This window comes from Cataglyphis hispanica, chromosome 5 (assembly GCF_021464435.1).
Source record: "Cataglyphis hispanica isolate Lineage 1 chromosome 5, ULB_Chis1_1.0, whole genome shotgun sequence".
Lineage (NCBI taxonomy): Eukaryota > Metazoa > Arthropoda > Insecta > Hymenoptera > Formicidae > Cataglyphis > Cataglyphis hispanica.
Window position 1 is genome coordinate 2,496,028 of NC_065958.1, and position 20,335 is coordinate 2,516,362.

General features: G+C 27.7%; 4 protein-coding genes across 4 annotated transcripts; 3 read left to right on the forward strand and 1 right to left on the reverse strand.

Moving 5' to 3' along the window:
- Positions 1-2,267: 2,267 nt before the first annotated feature.
- Positions 2,268-10,540, forward strand: LOC126849563 (uncharacterized). The gene is made up of 12 exons (XM_050591510.1): positions 2,268-2,343; positions 2,660-3,128; positions 3,269-3,368; positions 4,185-4,304; positions 4,431-4,586; positions 5,517-5,565; positions 7,371-7,640; positions 7,963-8,428; positions 8,537-8,636; positions 9,142-9,261; positions 9,366-9,521; positions 10,484-10,540. Exons 1-12 carry the CDS (start codon positions 2,301-2,303, stop codon positions 10,538-10,540), a joined length of 2,106 nt encoding a protein of 701 aa, XP_050447467.1. The 5' UTR covers positions 2,268-2,300.
- A 1,103-nt stretch (positions 10,541-11,643) lies between these two features.
- On the reverse strand, positions 11,644-13,477 carry LOC126849857 (uncharacterized). Its single transcript, XM_050592154.1, has 2 exons — positions 12,045-13,477; positions 11,644-11,935 (listed from the first exon to the last, which is right to left on the reverse strand). The coding sequence occupies exon 1, from the start codon at positions 13,475-13,477 to the stop codon at positions 12,449-12,451; it is 1,029 nt and encodes a 342-aa protein (XP_050448111.1). The 3' UTR covers positions 11,644-11,935; positions 12,045-12,448.
- Positions 13,478-13,850: 373 nt separating this feature from the next.
- On the forward strand, positions 13,851-16,802 carry LOC126849564 (odorant receptor 43a-like). The gene is made up of 7 exons (XM_050591511.1): positions 13,851-13,854; positions 13,952-14,221; positions 14,373-14,844; positions 14,973-15,072; positions 15,651-15,770; positions 15,899-16,054; positions 16,677-16,802. Exons 1-7 carry the CDS (start codon positions 13,851-13,853, stop codon positions 16,731-16,733), a joined length of 1,179 nt encoding a protein of 392 aa, XP_050447468.1. The 3' UTR covers positions 16,734-16,802.
- A 1,035-nt stretch (positions 16,803-17,837) lies between these two features.
- LOC126849565 (odorant receptor 43a-like) lies at positions 17,838-19,904 on the forward strand. The gene is made up of 5 exons (XM_050591512.1): positions 17,838-18,142; positions 18,271-18,370; positions 18,789-18,908; positions 19,028-19,183; positions 19,672-19,904. Exons 1-5 carry the CDS (start codon positions 17,838-17,840, stop codon positions 19,723-19,725), a joined length of 735 nt encoding a protein of 244 aa, XP_050447469.1. The 3' UTR covers positions 19,726-19,904.
- The last annotated feature ends 431 nt before the right edge of the window (positions 19,905-20,335 follow it).

A 20,335-nucleotide genomic window follows, 5' to 3' on the forward strand; every position in this document is an offset into this window, starting at 1 on the left:
AAATTTTTGTTATATATCCGCACAATATTTTCGTGAACAAACAATGATACAATATAATGAAATTGTAAGACAAACTGCAGTGCTATTAACTTGTTATGTCTAAAAAATTTAACTCGATAAAATTTTTCTGACAGCAGATTCAAACTCAGTGCCCTCAAAATACATTAAAAAAATTGATTCCACTTCTGGCACTAAAAAAAGTATTAAATTAACATATTAAATTAAGTAAACCAATGGAATTAACAAATTCATTGTGATACGCGCTGTATCTATTTGCGTCTAACGACACTAGCTTATATTGTATTATTGGCGATCGAAATTATCAATTGCTCAATCGTTATTAATCAAGAAGAAGACATTTATTTTTTATGTAAATTTTTTGTGCTAATAATAGCAAATAATGAAACAAGTTCAACGGTAATTTTGCTAATTTCCAAGATTAAAAATTCTCACCGTATATTCACCGATAAATTTAGCATTTCATTTCGTCCAGAAAAATGTTTTCTTCTCTTCATTGTATCAAAAATATCATAGAACTGTAATTATCCTCTTCAACATTCTTCATCTCATAAGCGTAACAGCACTCCTAACAAAAAAAATTATTATCTTTATTATAAAGATTATAAAGATTTTTATCTTATTACAAGAAAAGTCATTTACAAAACCTTAGCTAAATATATATACTTACGCAACACAATGTAAAACACTTATCATTGATATACGTGCTATAACGCATTATTACAAAAATATCGTTTATACTACACGCATGAAAAGAAAGATCTCCAAGACAGTGCATAGGAAAGTATGGCATAGTCGTATGTAATAAAACGCGCATGCTTCATTATTGTTCGAATAGAAGGGGTAGGGAGTAGGGAGAGAGAATATTATTAAAATTTTAAAGCTTCCACCCTAAAGAAAAACTTTTTTATTACGAGAGCTATATTACATGTGTAAGGTAAAATTCAAAACTTTGTAAACTTGAAATAAGCGAAGAACAGGGACATACATTAATTTCAATAACAAGAAAAAATTGATATAATATATTAAAAATAATATCGCTATATTTTAAAAAACTTAAAAATTTAAAGAAATATTATAATTAAGAATGCTTGGATATTGTCTATAACTAAACCGCTTCTTTCATTAATTAATATAATTAAATTTACATTTATTACACAATAATATATTTGTATAAATTAATAAATCAACTGTATTTATTATGTTGATAAATTTAAACCCATAATATTTAAAAAATAATTTAACACAACATAATTGTAAACAATGTTCACATGCGGCCTTGTTATGTATCTGTCACACGTTGCTTTTCGTTTCAGTTTCCCTTCTTTCACTTTGTTGTGAGAATGTGGCACCTGACCCGTGCAATATTTACAAATTTTTTACATCTTGTAGAACAACTTATAAATTTTACAATTTTGATGCCGAACAGTAACAATTCTTAGAAGTTTATGGAAATACATTTCGTGCGTGAAGAAAATAATCATTAGCATGCACGTGTGTCTCGTGTCAGTATGGACAATATCCTGGCAAAAAGATACGCAGGTCCTTGCATTGATAATAATAATAATAATAACAAATCACAAGCTATAATACATGCTTGCATGTGTTGAAATTATTGAAATATATGTATATACATATACTTATATAAATTCACATAATTATTTTTAATCATTGAAACAAAAACTTCAATTTTTTCTGTAATTGTTTGTTTAAAATAAATCCAAAAGAAACATTCAAATGTTTTCAAAATGTATTATCAAAAAAAAGTTGAATAAAAATTTTCAGTTTATATATCTTATATGTATAAAAAATCAAATAAGAACTATCTTCTTAGAAACGGATATTTCGTTAAAACAACAAAATCAAAAATAATTACGAAACTGTTAAAAATGATTATCCTCTTATTCAATAAACTTCACGAAACAATTAAAAACAATTAACACATATGTATAAAATATATACTTTTCTGATATTATATATTTGTCTTTTTTATTATTTACAAATTTACCGTAATTGGCACGTACAATAAGAAATTAAATGTATTTATCTATATAGATTACGAATGGGCAATTAAGCTGAATCGCCTTGCGCTGAACATAGTCGGGTTATGGCCAAAAGTTTACGAAAACACTTGCGACAGATTTTCATCGGATTTACGCACAATATTCTCCTTTCTTCTGATCGTTTTCGTTGGTATAATTCCTTCGATACACTCGCTGGTGAGAATTTGGAATGACATGATCGCAAAAATCGACAATCTGCAGTTCACTTTGCCGTTACTGATGGCGATAATAAAGCTAGTCATCATACGATGGAAGAAAACTGGTAATAATTGTGCAGAAATCTAATTAACGCAATCAATATCCAAAAACAATTCTTATGCGCGATATCAATTAGCTCGATAAGTGAATTCAACTTATGTAACGTGAAATAGTTTCAAAACTAAAGCATATCAGTAAGAATGTACTCATATCAAAAATATTTCTCGCCGATATTGCTGCTATATTTTTGATTACGCTGCAACAAAACATAAAATAATATAAAACGAGTAATTTTTAGCAAACAAAACCCTTAATGTTTATATTTTAGAATGATTTTTTATGAAACTTTTAAAAGAATATAATTTGCAATTTTGTTAAAGATCTTATACTGGTATTAAATATGATCGCCGACGATTGGATGAAAGCCAAAAGTGAGAAAGAACAGCGCGTGATGATAAGATGCGCACAGAATGCGCGAATCATCCTCATTTTTGGAAACAGCTTCATGATTATAGGATTAAGTTTCGTCGTCTTTCTACCTTGCTTCGGAACATCGCTGAGATACATAACAAACATCACCGATCCTGACAAGATTTTGCCTCTACCAACGTATTACATTTATGATAAAGATCAGACTCCGTACTATGAACTCACATTTATTGCGCAAGTTCTGCTAATGATAATGGCAGCTGCATCTTATACCGGTGTAGATAATCTGCTCGGATTATTGGTATTTCACTTATGTGGTCAGATGGAAAATTTGAAAGAACGATTGATCAACGTGAGGCAAAATAGAACCTTTTCTGACGCTCTCATGTTCATCGTAGAAAATCACATACGTCTAATCAAGTTTCGTGTTGAATTTTGGTATCAGCAAAAGTTATGAAATTTAATGTGTTCATTTCCTTACATAGTTTTTATACGATTTCAGATATTTTATACGATTTTTCTAGACTCGAGAAATCGCTGTAACTACTTTCTTTTTTCAGATATTTCGACATTGTTGAAAGTACATTCACTGTAATGCTACTCGGATTACTACTTTATTTCGGCATTCTATTCTGTCTATTCGGATTTTTAATTGTCATCGTAAGTCACAAAAAATATCTTAGCCTGTCTTTCTTAGATAAAATGAATTAGGACACAAAAGGATATGTACTTGCATTTTCAAAACTGCGTGAAAATTGCAAAATGCAGAATGGCAGAAAGAGAATTTTTCCTTTCTTATAGAGGAAACTATGTTTTCAGAAAAAAATTTTTTCATTTTTTATGTCGATGTATTTTAAAACGTCGAAAAATTATATTTTTACGAAACGTTCTTTTCATTAAATGCGTATGTGTGTATGTATGTGCACAAAAAGAACGTGGTTGCTCTAATTTTTCAAAATTTTGCGATATTGGATTAAATATTTTTACATGAATAGAGTATCATTAAAGGATAATTGATATTGAATTTCATGAGAATTGATATTTGATGAGAAAAGATATTCATTTTTTTATGAAATTTTGAATTTTTCCCCAAAAAAATGTGGTTGCCCTTCCGCAAAGGATGATTATAATTGAGTATTGAATTTGAAATACACGATTACTGATATTATGGAAGAAAAGAAATAAAATTATGAGGAAATTTCTAATTTGCACAATTTTTTAACTTGTTTAACAATTTTGTTTTCGTCGCATTAAAAATAAAATAATGTGTAATGCTCTTTAAATTTTTTTATTTTTGATAATAATGCTTGTAGAATATTTTTATATAGTAACTATTTTTTTATATATCAAATTATAAACTCGAAATAATATATCAGTATTAAAATAATATTTAATAAAAAAAGCAGTGCAATAAATAATCAAGTTTCTAGACAAAACATTCTATGCCGTTACTTATAATAATATTGCTTATTGTAGTTACTCACGGAAGGAAATGAAATATCAATGATACGTTTGATATATTTAATATCTATAATGTTAAACATTAGCGGCCATATGTGCTTGTATTGCGTAGTAGGCGAGATTCTGGTAGCAAAAGTAAGTAACCAAGTCAAAATGACAGTAAGAAAAAATGCCACAAAAAAAGCAAATGATAATGATAAACGCGATAAGTGTGTGCTCTCTTGTATTATTTATTAATTATAAATTATTATTTACATAAAGTGCGAAGGAATATATTATGCAGCATATAATTGCGAATGGTACACACTAGAGCCGGAAAAGGCAAGAACTTTGATCCTGATAATGATACGGGCCAACAAGCTACTTCATATTACAGCTGGCAAAATGTTCCCTATGACACTGTCGATGTTTTGCAATGTAAGCTTTTTTTACTTGTTATTATTTTAATCGTGATGACTGCCATCAATTGCACATACAAACATAGACACACATCATTGTAGTAAAATGTAGATTATGTATATTTTATGTATATTATATATATTTTTATATATAATTTTTCTAATATTATATCATTTAAGAAATTTTCCTAATAGCTTTTTTATTGTTACTTTTTTGTGGAAAACATAAAATTAAATTTACCAGATATATTTAAATATATAAGCTGCATTTGAGAAAACGTATGAGAAAAATATCTTTAAATAAAAAATTTTTATTTAATTGTTTATTAAACTATTTATATTAATATTTAATACTATTAATATTTATTCCGTTATAAAAAATATTAAAAAAGTTTATCATTACAGTCTAAATATTTCTTACTCTAGTATTGATTTTTCTTAGTACGTCATTAACGATGTATGTGTCATGTGTAAAAACATTGTCAAAAACTTTACTATTTCTTTTGGATAGTTGTATAAAACCTGAGCACAATCCTTTCAAAAGTTTAGTAATTATGTAAGCTTAAAGTTCTATATCGATTGTTATAAAAAACTGCGTATTATAGCACTTGACAAATTTGAGAAAAAAAACTTTGTCAGCAAAATACAAATTTTCACATGTATTAAAAAAAAAAATAATAAACATTTGTGCAAAACTTGTTTACATCCACTTACTCATTTAATAGATATTTACTAACAATTATAAAAAAAATCTTTATAGTAACCCAAAATTGTTTTGTAAATTATTTGTTTTCTGTTTTTTGCAATTGATTTTAGAAAATATTCATGATTAAAAATTTTGACCATAAATTAGAAAAAATATTTATTACAATTTTTATTTATTTGTATATTCTTACAATGTGTCGAGACACATAGATTATAAAATAATATATTATTTTGTAAATTTCAGTTAGTAAAAACTTCAGGCGGCTATGTATCAGTTCTACTCGCCAGTCAAAGTTCATAAAACTAATTTTAAAACTAATTTTGGAGTTTACAAGAAAGAGATATCATATAATAATACATTTAGCGGAATACAAAAAAAAAGATACGTAAAAATATATATGTTTTATAATATTATATATATATATATATATATATTCATGTCTAACAGCAGTGATGAATATTATATTATGCTTACATGTGTCATGTAATGATCGAACTTATTGATTGCTCCACCGCTATTGATCACAAAATAAAAAAAATGTCTGTTTTTCACGTGAATTCTTTGTTTATATCAGTAGCAAATAATCAACAAGTTCGATGATAAATCCGCTAATTTTCAAACTTAAAAATTCTTACCGTATATCAAGATTCATTGATAATTTTTCTTTTTCGCTCAGAAATATATACTGTATTCACTTATCTTCATTGTCAATAAATTTATAGAACTGCAGTATTATCCTCTTTAACATTCTTCATCCCACGAATGTAGCACTCTTAACAATAAAAATTATCATCACCATTGTTATAACGATATTTGTGTATAATGTTAATCACTTTCATTTTAATAAAAGAAAACTCATTTACGAAATTTTAGCTACATATATCCCAACGCAATACAATATAAAAAACAATTGTCACCAATAATATGTTGCTGTAATTACTACAAATATTATTGTCCATATTGCACATATGAAAAGTCGAAGGATTTCAAGACACTGCACTAGAAGGTATGACATTATGTAAAACGCGCATGCCTTGTTGTAGTTCGAGTAGAAGGGATATAGTAGAAGGTGTGGAGAGAGAATATCATTAAAAATTTAAAGCTGCCACCCTAACAAAAAACTTTTTTTATTACAACTGCTATATTACATGTGTGAGGGATAATACAATTCAAAACTTTGCGAAGTTGAAATATGCGAAGAACAGGGACGTACATTGATTTCAATAAACGAAAAAAGAATGGAGAGAACTCTCCAAAAATTATATTGAAAATATCGCTAATATTTTAAAGAGTCTATACAATTACTTTGAAAATTCAAACAAGTATTATATAATTAAAAAATCTTCAAATATTTTTCTATAGTTAAAACATCTTATTTCATTAATTAATATAATTAAATTTACTTCTAAACTAATATATTTGTTGTTACAATAAATCAATCATATTCATTATGTTAATTTAAATCAATAATTAAATATATTATCTAACTTGAAATACAACAATTATGAACAATGTTCACTCACTGCGGCCCTGTCATGTGTCATGCGTTACTATTCATTCAGCCTCCCTTTTTTCACTTTGCAGAAAATGCAGTACCTGACAATTACGCGTGCAACATTTATGGATTTTTTACATTTTACAGAACGATCTAGGAAATTTATAAACTTTTATGCAGAATAGTCACTATTCCTTGAAGTCTATGGAATATATCTTTCGTACGAAAAAGATAAATCGTCATTAGTTTCATGTGTGTCTCATTATCAGTATGGATACTATCAAGACTAAAAGATATGCAGGTTCTTGCAATAATAACAAATCGCGAGCTACAATATATGCTTGCGTGTTTTAAAATTATTGAAATATATATATATATATATATATATATATATATATATATATATATATACATTTACATATTCATAATTTATTTATAGACGTATTTTTAAATATTAAAACAAAAATTTGAATTTCTTGTCTGTAATTGTTTGGTTTAAACAAATATAGAAGAAAAATTCAAAGTTATTAAAGTTATTAAAAAAAAATGTAATACATATTATTATAATAAAATACTAAACAAACTCTTATCTATGTATATAGATTTTGAATGGGCAATTAAGCTGAATCGCTTTGCACTCAACATCCCCGGTTTATGGCCAGGCGTTTACAAAAATACCTGCGATAGATTTTTATCAGATTTGCGCACGACACTTTCCTTCCTCTTATTTGTTTGCATCGGTCTGATTCCTACGCTACACTCGCTGGTGAGAACGTGGAATGACATGATCGCGAAAATCGATAATCTGCAATGTACTTTGCCCTTACTGATAACGATAATAAAGCTTGTAATCATACGATGGAAGAAAACTGGTAATGAATTTTCAAAAAATTAATTAATTGATTTATGAAAACAGTTATTATATACAACATCAATTAAATTCATACGTGAATTCAATTGATGTGACAGACAATAATGCCAAAGATAGAAAGCATATCGATAAAAACTTTGTGTATATCATTAAATATTTTTCGCTAATATTGTTACTATATTTTTAATCATGCTGCAACAAAATGTTAAAAAATGTTAAAAAATATAATAGCAATTTCTAATAAAAGATACCATTGTTTATTTCAGAAAGCTTTTTTATAAAGTTTTTAAAATTAAAATATAAAATTTGCAATTTTGTTAAAGATCTTACACTGGTGTTAAAAATGACCGCTGACGATTGGCTGAAGGATAAGAGCGAGAAGGAAGAGCGCGTAATGATAAAATACGCACAGAATGCGCGAACCATTCTCATTTTTGGGTACTTCATCATGATTGTAGGATTAATTTTCGTCATCTTTCTACCTTGCTTCGGAACATCGATGAGATACATAACGAATATCACTGATCCGGGCAGGATCCTGCCGATACAAACGTATTATTTGTATGATAAAGATCAGACTCCATATTATGAACTTACATTCATTGCGCAAGCTCTGCTAATGATAGTAGGAATTATATCTTACACCGGCGTAGATAATCTGCTTGCATTATTGGTATTCCACTTATGTGGTCAAATAGAAAATTTGAGAGAGCGATTGATCAACATAAGACATAAAACTTTTTACAACGATATCGCTTTCATCATCAAGGATCACATACGTCTAATCAAGTTTCGTGTTGAATTTTGGTAGCAGCAAATGTTATGGAATTTGATGTGCTTGCCTTCTTATATATTTTTTATTCGATTTTAAATGTTCTAATTATATTCTTCTTTCAGATATTTCGATACTATTGAGAATACATTTACTTTATTGCTACTTGGATTGCTGCTGTATTTTGCCATTTTATTCTGTCTATACGGATTTTTAATCGTTGTGGTAGGAAAGAAAATTGTAGCTTGTTTTTCTCAGATAAAATAATGAATTAGTACACAAAAAGTGCGGATTTATATTCTCGGAATTCCTTAGAAGTTGCAAAACATAGAATCACAAAAAAACAATTTTATTTTAGTCCCATTAAAAATGAAATAATATATTTAATATTATTTCATTTTTTTATTTTTAGTAATACCCTAATGCTTGTAGAATATTTTTATATTAACTATTTTATTATATATAATATTAAAAATTATAAACGCGAGATAATATGTACATCAATGGCTGTGTTCAGAGAAAACCACTCACCAATCGAATGTGATTGAAGGCTCTTATTTTTAAAACCAACAAATGTCAAATATTGACAAGACGATAACTGAGCACATTCTTTGCCAAACGCGGCTAATAATATTAATATTAAATGAAAAAAACGCTGCAATAAATAATTAAATTTCTAGTCAAAATAATTGCCACATTTCATTATTTATGATAATATTGCTTATCCTAGGTACTCACGGAAGGAAAAGAAATGTCAATGATTCGTTTGATATACCTACTATCTGTAGTGTTAAACGTTGCCGGCCATATGTGCCTATATTGCGTAGTGGGCGAAATTCTCGTAGCGAAAGTAAGTAACCAAATCAATATAAAAGTAAGAAAAAAAAATAAATGATAATAAATAAATGCAATAAGTGAGTGATCACTTGTATTATTTATGTTATTTATGGAAAGTGCGAAGGAGTATATTACGCAGCATATGATTACGAATGGTACATGTTAGCGCCGGAAAGGGCGAAGATTCTGATCCTGATAATGATACGGACCCACAAGCCTCTGCATATTACAGCTGGGAAATTTTTTCCTATGACACTATCGATGTTTTGCAACGTAAGCCTCTTTTATTTGTTATCATCTTAATCATGTATACAATAATAACTGCCAATCTCTCTTTCGGTACACAATTTATCGCACACACATACATACTCGCACACTATTATATTAAAATATAAATTATGTATATTTTACTAATAATTTTTCTAATAGCGTTTGAGAAATTTGTTCTAACAATAAGAATCAATATATTATTCTACTCTAATATTACAAACAATTTGTTTGTAAAAAGGTTTATAGATAAATTTAAATATATAATTTGCATTTGAAAAAAAATGCGAGAAAACGTCTCTAAATAAAAATTATTAATTTTATTTTTCATTAAATTTTTTGTATATTTATTGCATTTTAAAAAAGATATTAAAAAGATTTATCACTACACTCCATATATTTTCTTACTCTAGTATAAATATTTATTAGGTCGTTAGAAATATATGTGTCATATGTCAAAATATTGTCAAAAACATGAAAATTTTGCGCATAGACTATTCTACTATTCTTTCTGAGTATTTGTATAAAACCTGAGCACAATTTTCTTAAAAATTTTAAAATTATTTAAGTTTAAGATTTATATTGATTTTTATAAAAAATCGCGTATTGCAGCACTTGATGACAAATTTGAGAAAAAAAACATTGGCAACAAAATACAAATTTTTACATGTATTAAAAAAAATCTAAACATTTGTGCAAAACTTGTTCACATCCATTTATATGTTTCATAGTTATTTGTACTAAAAATTGTAGCAAAATATTTATAATAATTCAAAATCTCTCTATTTCTATAAATTAATCATCTCTTTTTATGCCTTGCAATTAATTTTAAGGAGTATTCATGATCAAAAATTTTGGCTATAAATTAGAAAAAAATATTAATTACGACTATTAATTTGTATATTCTTATAATGCATCAAGATACATGTCATAATTATAAAATAAATAAATTATTTTATAAATTTCAGTTAGTAAAAACTTCAGGCGGGTATGTATCAGTTCTACTCGCGAGCCAAGGTTCATAAAACTAGTTCTACTCGCGAGCCAAGGTTCATAAAACTAGTTTCAGAGTTTGCGAAACTGAAGTAGATTATAACATATTTAACGGAATACGAAAAAAAATGTGTATTTTATAAGATTATGTCCAAAAATAAAAATATATACATATATATAATATTAGTCTTATTGTAAAAACTATCTGTTTTTCTTATAAAATTAAAACGTTATGTAACAATTTTACAAACTGCTGCTCATAATACAATAGACACAGTAGATGCAGCATATTAAATTAAATTAAATTAATCATTAACAAATTCATTGCAATATATGTCATCGGCGATATATTTATGTTAAACGGAGATGATGAATGATATATTATGCTTATATGTGTCACTTGCGATCGAAATTATTGATTATTCAACCGCTATTGATTTACAAGAAGTAAAGAAGAATTAAAGAAATCTTTGTTTTTTAAAGAATTAAAAAAAATCTGTGAATTCTTTGTTTATATCAATAGCAAATAACAGAATAAATTCAACGATAATCTCGCTAATTTCCGAAATAAAAATTCTCACCGTCAAAATCCTGATAACTTTTGCTTTTACTATTATTTACGAAATTTTAGTTACATATATCCCAATGCGAAAAACAATGTAAAAAACACTTGTCACTGATAATATGTTATTATAATTATTTCAAATATATTGTCCATACTGCATGCATGAAAAGTCGAAGAATCTCAAGACACTGCACTGGAAAATATGGCATATGTAAAACGCGCATGCTTCGTTATAGTTCGAATGGAAGGAATATATAACAAGTGGTATGAAGAGAGAATATTATTAAAATTTTAATACTGCCACCCGAAAAACTTTTTTATTACGACAGCTATATATTACATGTGTGGTGAAGTACAATTCAAAACTTTGTAAACTTGACATACGCGAAAAACAGGGACGCATATTCATTATATGAAAAAGAATCAAGAAAACTCTCAAATAATTATATTCAAAATAATATTGCTAATATGTTGAAGAATCTAAAAATTACTTCAAAACTCAAAAAAATATTATAATTAAGAATGCTTGAATATTATCTATAATTAAAATATCTTTTTTTTCTTTAATTAATATAATTCTTTTAATTAATATAATTAAATTTACATATATTACAAAATAATATATATTTGTTAATTATAAATGAACTCTATTTATTGCATTGATAAACTCAACCTGGCAAAATTAAAAAAATAATTTAACTCAAAATGTAATCTCATTGTAAACAACGCTCATACATGCGGCCCTGTTATGTGTCATGTTGCTTTTATTTCAGCTTCCCTTCTTTCACTTTGCTATGAGAATGTGCACCTGACAATTACAACGCGTGTCACATTTCATATGAATTTCTACACTTTATAGAACCTATAAAATTTATAACTTTAATGCAGAACAGTTACAATTCTCGGAAGTTATTGAGTTTATGAAATATATTTTACGTGCAAAAAGAAAACGTCATTAGTTTCACATGTACCTCATTGTTAGTATGGATAATATCATAGCCAAAAGATACGCAGGTCCTCGTAACAATAATGATAAATCGCGAATTATAATACATGCTTGCGTGTGTTGAAATTATTGAAAAAAAAAAAAATATATATGCATATACATGCACATAATTATTTTTAAAAAACAAGTGTTTATACGACCAAACTGGCAATTTATTGTTTGATTATTATATCACGACGTTTCGACCATATGGTTTTGGTTTCCTTATCAAGTGAAACTAAAATTACAATACAATAAATAATGATAGTCATGTTACAAAGAAAAAAATAAGATTAAGCAACTTACGTTATAATTAAAAAGTAGAAAGAGAAAAATCGAAATGTCAAACTGACATTGTGTCAACCACTATGTTTGGAATACTGAGATCAACTAAACGACCTTTATTAATTTATCGTATATGTTGTTTAAATTCTCTGTATCTTTTTGGGAATTAATAGTGTTGTCAAATTTTTTAATAAAAAACATTTCAGCTATTTCTCTCTTTCTTACATGTTTTTCGTTATGTAGAATATCAGGCGCTGACCAATCGAAGTCATGATCAAATTTTAATTTGTGTTTGCTAATTACGGATAAATTACTTTCGTGCATTTTTATATTATTACAATGTTCCTTGACTCGGGTGCTTAAGTGTCTTTTTGTCTGGCCAATATACGAAGCGCTACAATTCTTACAATTTATTTTGTAAACAACCTCCGTTCTATTGCTAATAGGCAAGCTATCCTTGCCGCGTTTAATCAGTGAATTTAATTTTTTAGGTATATTGTAAACCACTGTCAGTCCCATATTTTTAAGCAACCGACCAACATTGTCACTCAAGCCTTCGACAAACGGTAGTGCGATGTAGGAGGGTTTGTCTGTATCAATTTCCCCATCACCTAGAATGCTACTGCTCCGGTGTTTCAAAAAATTCAGTCTCTTACAAATATAACGATTTACAATGTGTGTCGGAAAACAATTATTAAGTAAGATCTGCTTCACGACATCAATGTTTTTTCCATGAAACTGGTCGTCAGATAGTAAAATAGCATGGTCAACAAGATTAAAAATGGTGTTCAACTTATATTTAAAAGGATGGCTCGAATAAAAATTTATGTATCTATCGGAACACATAGCTTTTCTATACCAGTTTGTTAAAATTTTTCCGTTGGAACGGATAACATTGGTGTTTAAAAAATTGATACATGAATCCGACTCTATTTCATGTGTGAATTTTAAACGTGGATGATAACTATTGAAAATCAAATTAATCTCGTCAACATTTGCACGTGGAACAATAGCAAAAATATCATCTACGTATCTATAATATACAGGAACCGCAAACCCAAGTAGACTCAAACAATGTGTCTCCAAATCATCCATCACAATATCTGCTAAAATAGGTGATAACGGAGAACCCATAGGGCTGCCAAAAATCTGACTTTTTTAAATTTAAACATAATAATTATTTTTATTTTTAATTATTAAAGCAAAAATTCCAATTTTTACTGTAATTGTTTTTGTCTTTATTTATAATGCATATTATAGAAGAAATATTCAAATGTTTTTATTACATAATATCAAAAAAGTTAAATAAAAATTCTCAAATATTATATATATATATATATATATATATATATATATATATATATATATATATAAAATCAGATGTATTGTGTTTTAAAAACGTGAATAATTTGTTAATGCAATAGAATAAAAAATAATTACAAAATTATTAAAAATGATTATCATCTTATTCAACAAATCACGAAACTATTAAGAACAGTTAACACATATGTGTAAAATATAATTTTCTAATATTATATATTTAACTTACTTAAAAATTTACCGCAACTTGCACGTATAAAAAGAAATTAAATGTACTCATCTACATAGATTTCGAATGGGCAACTAAACTGAATCGCTTTACGCTGAACATCATCGGTTTATGGCCAGGAATTTACGAAAATACCCGCGATAGACTTTTATCAGACTTGCGCACGATATTTTGTTTCTTCTTAATTGTTTTCGTCTGTCTAATTCCTTCGATACATTCGTTGGTGAGAACTTGGAGTGACATGATCGCGAAAATCGACAATCTGCAATTCACTTTACCCTTAATGATAGTGGTAATAAAGGTGATAATCATACGATGGAACAAAACTGGTAATGATTTAAAAAAAAAATTAATTAACGCAATTGATTTACGAAAACAGTTCTTATGTACAGCATTCATCAATTAAGATATTGTTTATTTTAGAGAGATTTTTTATGAAGTTTTTTAAATTAGAATATAAAATTCGCAATTTTGTTAAAGATCTTACACTGGTGTTAAAAATGATTGCTGACGATTGGACGAAGGATAAGAGCGAGAAGGAACAGCGTGTAATGATAAAATACGCACAGAATGCGCGAATCATTCTCATCATTGGGTACATCATCATGATTGTAGGATTAAGTTTCGTCGTCTTTCTACCTTGCTTCGGAACATCGCTGAGATACATAACAAATATCACCGATCCGGTCAAGATCTTGCCACTACCAACGTATTACATTTATGATAAAGATCAGACTCCGTACTATGAACTTACATATACTGCGCAAGCTGTAACACTCGTAATGGCAGTTGCATCTTACACCGGCGTAGATAATCTGCTCGGATTATTGATATTCCACTTGTGTGGTCAGATGGAAAATTTAAAAGAGCGATTGATTCTCATCAACATGAGACATAAAACCTTTTCTGAAGGTCTCACTTTCATCGTCGAAGATCACATACGGCTAATCAAGTTTCGTATTACATTTTGATATCAGCGGAAGTTATGGAATTTAATGTGTTCATATCCTTATACAGTTTTTATACAATTTCAAACTTTTCTAGAATCGAGAAATCGCTCTATCTAAAATTTTCTTTCAGATATTTCCACACTGTTGAGAGTACATTCACTGTATTGCTACTCGGATTGCTGCTTTATTTTGGCATTTTATTCTGTCTATACGGATTCTTGATTGTCACGGTAAATCGCAAGAAAGAAAACCCTAGTCTGTCTTTCTCACATAGAATAATGAATTACGACACAAAAATATGCGGATTTATATTCTCGAAATCCCATAGAGCTGCAAAACACAGAATCACAGAAAGTACTATTTTTAACAACTTTATTTTAGTCGCATTAAAAATAATAATAATGTATTCAATGTTATTTCATGTTTTTATTTTAGTAATACCCTAATGTTTGTAGAATATATTTATATTAATTATCTTATTATATATAAATATTAAAAATAAGCGCGAGATAATACATCAATGGATGCGTTCAAAGAAAACCGCTCAGTAGCAATCGAATGTGATTGACTCTTACTTTTAGAATCAACAAATCATTGTCCAGTATTGACGAGATAACTCATTTTCTTTGCCGAACGCGGTCAATATTATATTAATATTTAATGAAAAAAACGGTGCAATAAATAATTAAATTTCTAATCAAAATAATATTACATTTTGTGTCATTATTTATTATGTCATTATTTGTGTCATTATTTATTATGTCATTATTTGTGTCGTTATTTGTGTCATTAATATTGTTTATTCTAGATACTCACGGAAGGAAAAGAAATGTCAATATTTCGTTTGATATATCTAATATCTATAGTGTTAAATGTCTGCGGCCATATGTGCCTATATTGCGTAGTGGGCGAGATTCTCGTAGCACAGGTAAGTAATCAAGTCAACATGAAAGTAAGAAAAAATGCTACAAAAAAAAGCAATTGATAATGAGCAGACGCGATAAGTATATGATCAGTTGTATTATTTATGAATTATAAATTATTATTTACAAAAAGTGCGAAGGAATATATCACGCAGCATATGATTGCGAATGGTACACGCTAGAGCCAGAAAAGACAAGAACTTTGATCCTGATAATGATACGGGCCAATAAGCTCCTTCATATTACAGCTGGGAAAATGTTCCCTATGACACTGTCGATGTTTTGCAACGTAAGTTTCTTTTACCTGTTATTATTTTAATCATGTATAATGATGACTGTCAATCTCTTTTTCGGCACACAATTTATTGTACACACATACATAGACACACACGACATTGTACTATAATAAAAATTACGTACATTTTTATATAATCATTTTAATATTATATCATGTACGAAATTTTTGTCTCTAAAAGAAAATTCTCTAAATAAAAATTATTAATTTAAATGTTTATTAAACTTTTTGTATATTTATTGTGTAACAAAAAATATTTAAAAAGTTTATCACTACACTCCAGATATTTCCTTACTCTAATACTGATATTTCTTAATACGTCGTTAAAAATTGACTCTAACAAACATTTGTGTAAAACTTGTTTACATCCATTTATTCGTTTCATAGTTATTTGCTAAAAATTGTAGCAAAATATTTATAATAACTCAAAATCTGTCTCTGTAAATTACTCGTCTTTTTTGTTTCTTGCAATTAACTTTAGGAAGTATTTATGATCACAATTTTTTAACTATAAATTAGAAAAAATATTAATTATAATAATTATTTATTTGTATATTCTTATAATGTATCAAGACATGTCATAATTATAAAATAAATATATTGTTGTAAATTTCAGTTAGTAAAAACTTCAGGCGGCTACGTATCAGTTTTACTCGCCAGCCAAGGTTCATAAAACTAACTTCAAAGTTGCGAGAAAGAAATATCATACACTTAACAGAAATTATAATATATTTGACAGAACATAAAAAAAATGTTAAGATGTGTACATTTTGTAAAATTATATAAAAAAAAAAAATAAAATATATATATAATATTATTCTTATCGCAAGAACTCGTCATTTAAATTTAAAATATTGTCTCCTAAAATTAAAACGTTATGTAACAATTTTGCAAACCGCTGCAACCACGAATATTAGCAAATATAGCATATATATAAACAAATTAAATTAATAATTAACAAATTCATTGCAACATATGTTACCGGTAATGCGCAATATATTTGTATTTAGCCATAGTAATGATGAACGTTGTATTATGCTTATATGTCACTAGCAATTGAACTTATCGATTGCTATTGATCAAAAACTAAAGAAGATATCTGTTTTTCACGTGAACACTTTGTTTATATCAATAACAAATAACAAAACAAGTTCAATGGTAATCCTGCTAATTCTCGAAATTGAAAATTCTATCATATATCAAGAGTTACCTAGAGATAACTTTATCCCTTTATTTATCCAGAAATGTATAATATTTTCTCGTTTATCTTCATCATAGCAAAAAAATTATAGAACTGCAATATTATAGTTCTCAACTCTTCATTCAACGTATGTAATAGCACTTTTAAAAATAAAGATTATTATTTTTGTTATAATAATATGTGTATAATGTTAAACAATTTCATCTTAATACAAGAAAACGTCATTTACAAAATTTTAGCTACATATATCCCAACGCAACACAATAAAAACACTTGTCACTGATAATATGTTGCTATAATGCGAATTACTACAAATGTATCTATACTACACGCATGAAAAGTCGAAGGATCTCTCCGAGATACTACATTGGAGGATATGGCATATATAAAACGCGCATTATGCTTCGTTATAGTTCGAATAGAAGGGATATGGTAGAAGGTATGGAAAGAGAACATCATTAAAATTTTAAAGCTGCCACCCTAACAAAAAACTTTTTTATTGCGGCAGTTCTATTACATGTGTGACGTGCAATTCAAAACTTTGTAAACTTGATATGCGAAAAATAGGGACGTACAATGATTTCATCGCTAAGATATATGACGAACATCACCGATCCGGAAAAAATCCTGCCGCTACAAACGTATTACTTCTATGATAAAGATCGGACTCCGTATTATGAACTCACATTCACTGTGCAAGCTATGTTAATGATAATAACAGCTATATCTTATACCGGCATCGATAATCTATTCGGATTGCTCGTATTCCACTTGTGCGGTCAGATGGAAATTTTGAAAGAACGATTGATCAACATGAGACAATACAAAACTTTCTACGACGATCTCACTTTCATCGTGGAGAATCACATACGACTAATCAAGTTTGGTGTTCAATTTTGGTAGCAATTAAAGTTGTGAAATTTAATGTGTTCATTTCCTTACATATTTTTCATACGATTTCAGATATTCGCTAGATTGAAAATATTGTTTAATTACATTTTTCTTTCAGATATTACGACATTGTTGAAGGTACATTCACTTTATTGTTACTCGGATTGCTGCTTTATTTTGGTATTTTATTCTGTTTTTATGGGTTTTTGATCGTTGCGGTAAGTGAAAAGAAGAAAAAGAACTGTAACCTGTTTTTTTCAGATGCAATAATGAATTAGAACATAAAAGAGTGCGGACTTGTATTCTCAAACTTCGTATAAGTTGCAAAACACAAAATCTTCTAAAAAGCAATTTTTAATAATTTAATCTCGCAAAAAAAACAACATATTTTACAATTTATTGGTTTTATATTTTTAGTGACACCCTATGCTGAATATTTTTATATAAACTACTTTCTTTATATAAATTTTTATATAAACTACTTTTTATGTAAATATCAAAAATTATAAGCGCGAGATAATACATTAATATTTTCTTAATGTTTAAAGAAAAAAGCGGTGCAATAAATAAGTGAATTTCTGATCAAAATAATATCATACTTCATGCCATTAATTGTAATGATATTGCTTTCTTCAGATACTCACAAAAGGAATGGAAATGTCGGTAATACGTTTGATATACCTAATATCTGCACTGTTAAACGTTTGCGGCCATATGTGCTTGCATTGTGTAGTAGGTGAAATTCTGGTAGCACAAGTAAGTAACCAAGTCAATATGACAGTAAAAAAAAATGCCACAAAAAAAATATATAACAATAGTAGACGCGATAAATATGTGATCGCGTTTATTATCTATAAATTATTGTTTATGAAAAGTGCGAAAAAGTATATTATGCAGCATATGATTACAAATGGTACATGTTAGAGCCGGAAAAGGCAAGGAATATGATTCCGATAATGATACGAGCCAATAAGACCCTACATATGACAGCTGGGAAAATATTTCCTATGACACTATCGATGTTTTGCAACGTAAGCGCGTCTCTTATTTATTATTATTTTGATCATGTATACAATGATGACAATCTCTCTTGGCAAGCAACTTATGCACACACATACACGCATTTTTTTAATACAAAACATAAAATATTTTTCCAGATAAATATATGTATATAATTTGCATTTTGAAAAAATGACAACACTATTGTAACAGTATTATAAGCATCTCATTACAATATTGTTTAAAAAATCATGTAAATAAAATTTCACAAATGTATGATTTTTTGATATAATAAGATATTAGAAAAAAAAATAACAAGAACTAATTTTTTTAATATCAGATTAGGTAATTTAATTAATCAAAAAAATATATTATTCAAGAAAACGCGCGATACATTTTTCTTACAAATTTATTTAAAAAAAATATATTAATAGACATTTTTAATGTATATATTCTCACAACGTGTCTAAACACACACATTATACATTATAAAATAAATATATTATTTTGTAAATTACAGTTAATAAAAACTTCGGGCGGTTATGTATCGATTCTACTCGCCAGGCAAAGTTAATAAAACTAATTTCATAGTTTGTGAAAGAAAGAGATATATTATAATATATTTATCAGGATACAATAAAAGAAACGTCAATATATATATATATATTTACTCGTTGATCAATAACGATCGGGCAATCGATAAGTTCAAACGCCAATGACATATAAGCATAATGTTTATCACTGCCATTAAGCCTTGTGTCCACTATGCTAGGTTTCGGTCCAAATTCTCTGACCGAAAAATGTATAGCCAATCAATTTACAGCTTTTACAGAAAAGCAGCAATTTTTTTGGCTATACGTTTCTCGGACCGAAATCTCGGATCGAGTTCTAGCATCGTGGACACAAGATTTTATATACAAATTTTAATTTTAGGAATAAATATTATATAAATAAATATAAATATCGAGTTTTTCGGATAGGAATAATGTTATCTATATATACGTGTATTTAATATATTACTTAATAAAAAAAAGTACACACTATGTAGACCATAAACATTTTTTATATATAAAATTGTTTACGTCAGTTGTGAAATTTGAGCACATTTGAGATGTGATCGACTACCATGAATACTTCCCTGAGAAATGTCAAACATATATATATAAAGTATGAGTCTACGTTTC

What these genes read in the sequence shown, in the direction of transcription:
- LOC126849564 (XM_050591511.1), top strand. An exon ending in ACGGATTCTTGATTGTCACG is followed by an intron (nt 15,073 to 15,650) that starts GTAAATCGCAAG and finishes TGTTTATTCTAG; the next exon opens with ATACTCACGGAAGGAAAAGA. An exon ending in GCGAGATTCTCGTAGCACAG is followed by an intron (nt 15,771 to 15,898) that starts GTAAGTAATCAA and finishes ATTTACAAAAAG; the next exon opens with TGCGAAGGAATATATCACGC.
- LOC126849563 (XM_050591510.1), top strand. Translation starts at nt 2,301, where the DNA reads ATGGCGATAATAAAGCTAGTCATCATACGATGGAAGAAAACTG. An exon ending in AATCACATACGTCTAATCAA is followed by an intron (nt 3,129 to 3,268) that starts GTTTCGTGTTGA and finishes TTCTTTTTTCAG; the next exon opens with ATATTTCGACATTGTTGAAA. An exon ending in GCGAGATTCTGGTAGCAAAA is followed by an intron (nt 4,305 to 4,430) that starts GTAAGTAACCAA and finishes ATTTACATAAAG; the next exon opens with TGCGAAGGAATATATTATGC.
- LOC126849857 (XM_050592154.1), bottom strand. Translation starts at nt 13,477, where the DNA reads ATGGGTTCTCCGTTATCACCTATTTTAGCAGATATTGTGATGGATGAT.
- LOC126849565 (XM_050591512.1), top strand. Translation starts at nt 17,838, where the DNA reads ATGATTTCATCGCTAAGATATATGACGAACATCACCGATCCGGAAAAA. An exon ending in ATGGGTTTTTGATCGTTGCG is followed by an intron (nt 18,371 to 18,788) that starts GTAAGTGAAAAG and finishes TGCTTTCTTCAG; the next exon opens with ATACTCACAAAAGGAATGGA. An exon ending in GTGAAATTCTGGTAGCACAA is followed by an intron (nt 18,909 to 19,027) that starts GTAAGTAACCAA and finishes GTTTATGAAAAG; the next exon opens with TGCGAAAAAGTATATTATGC.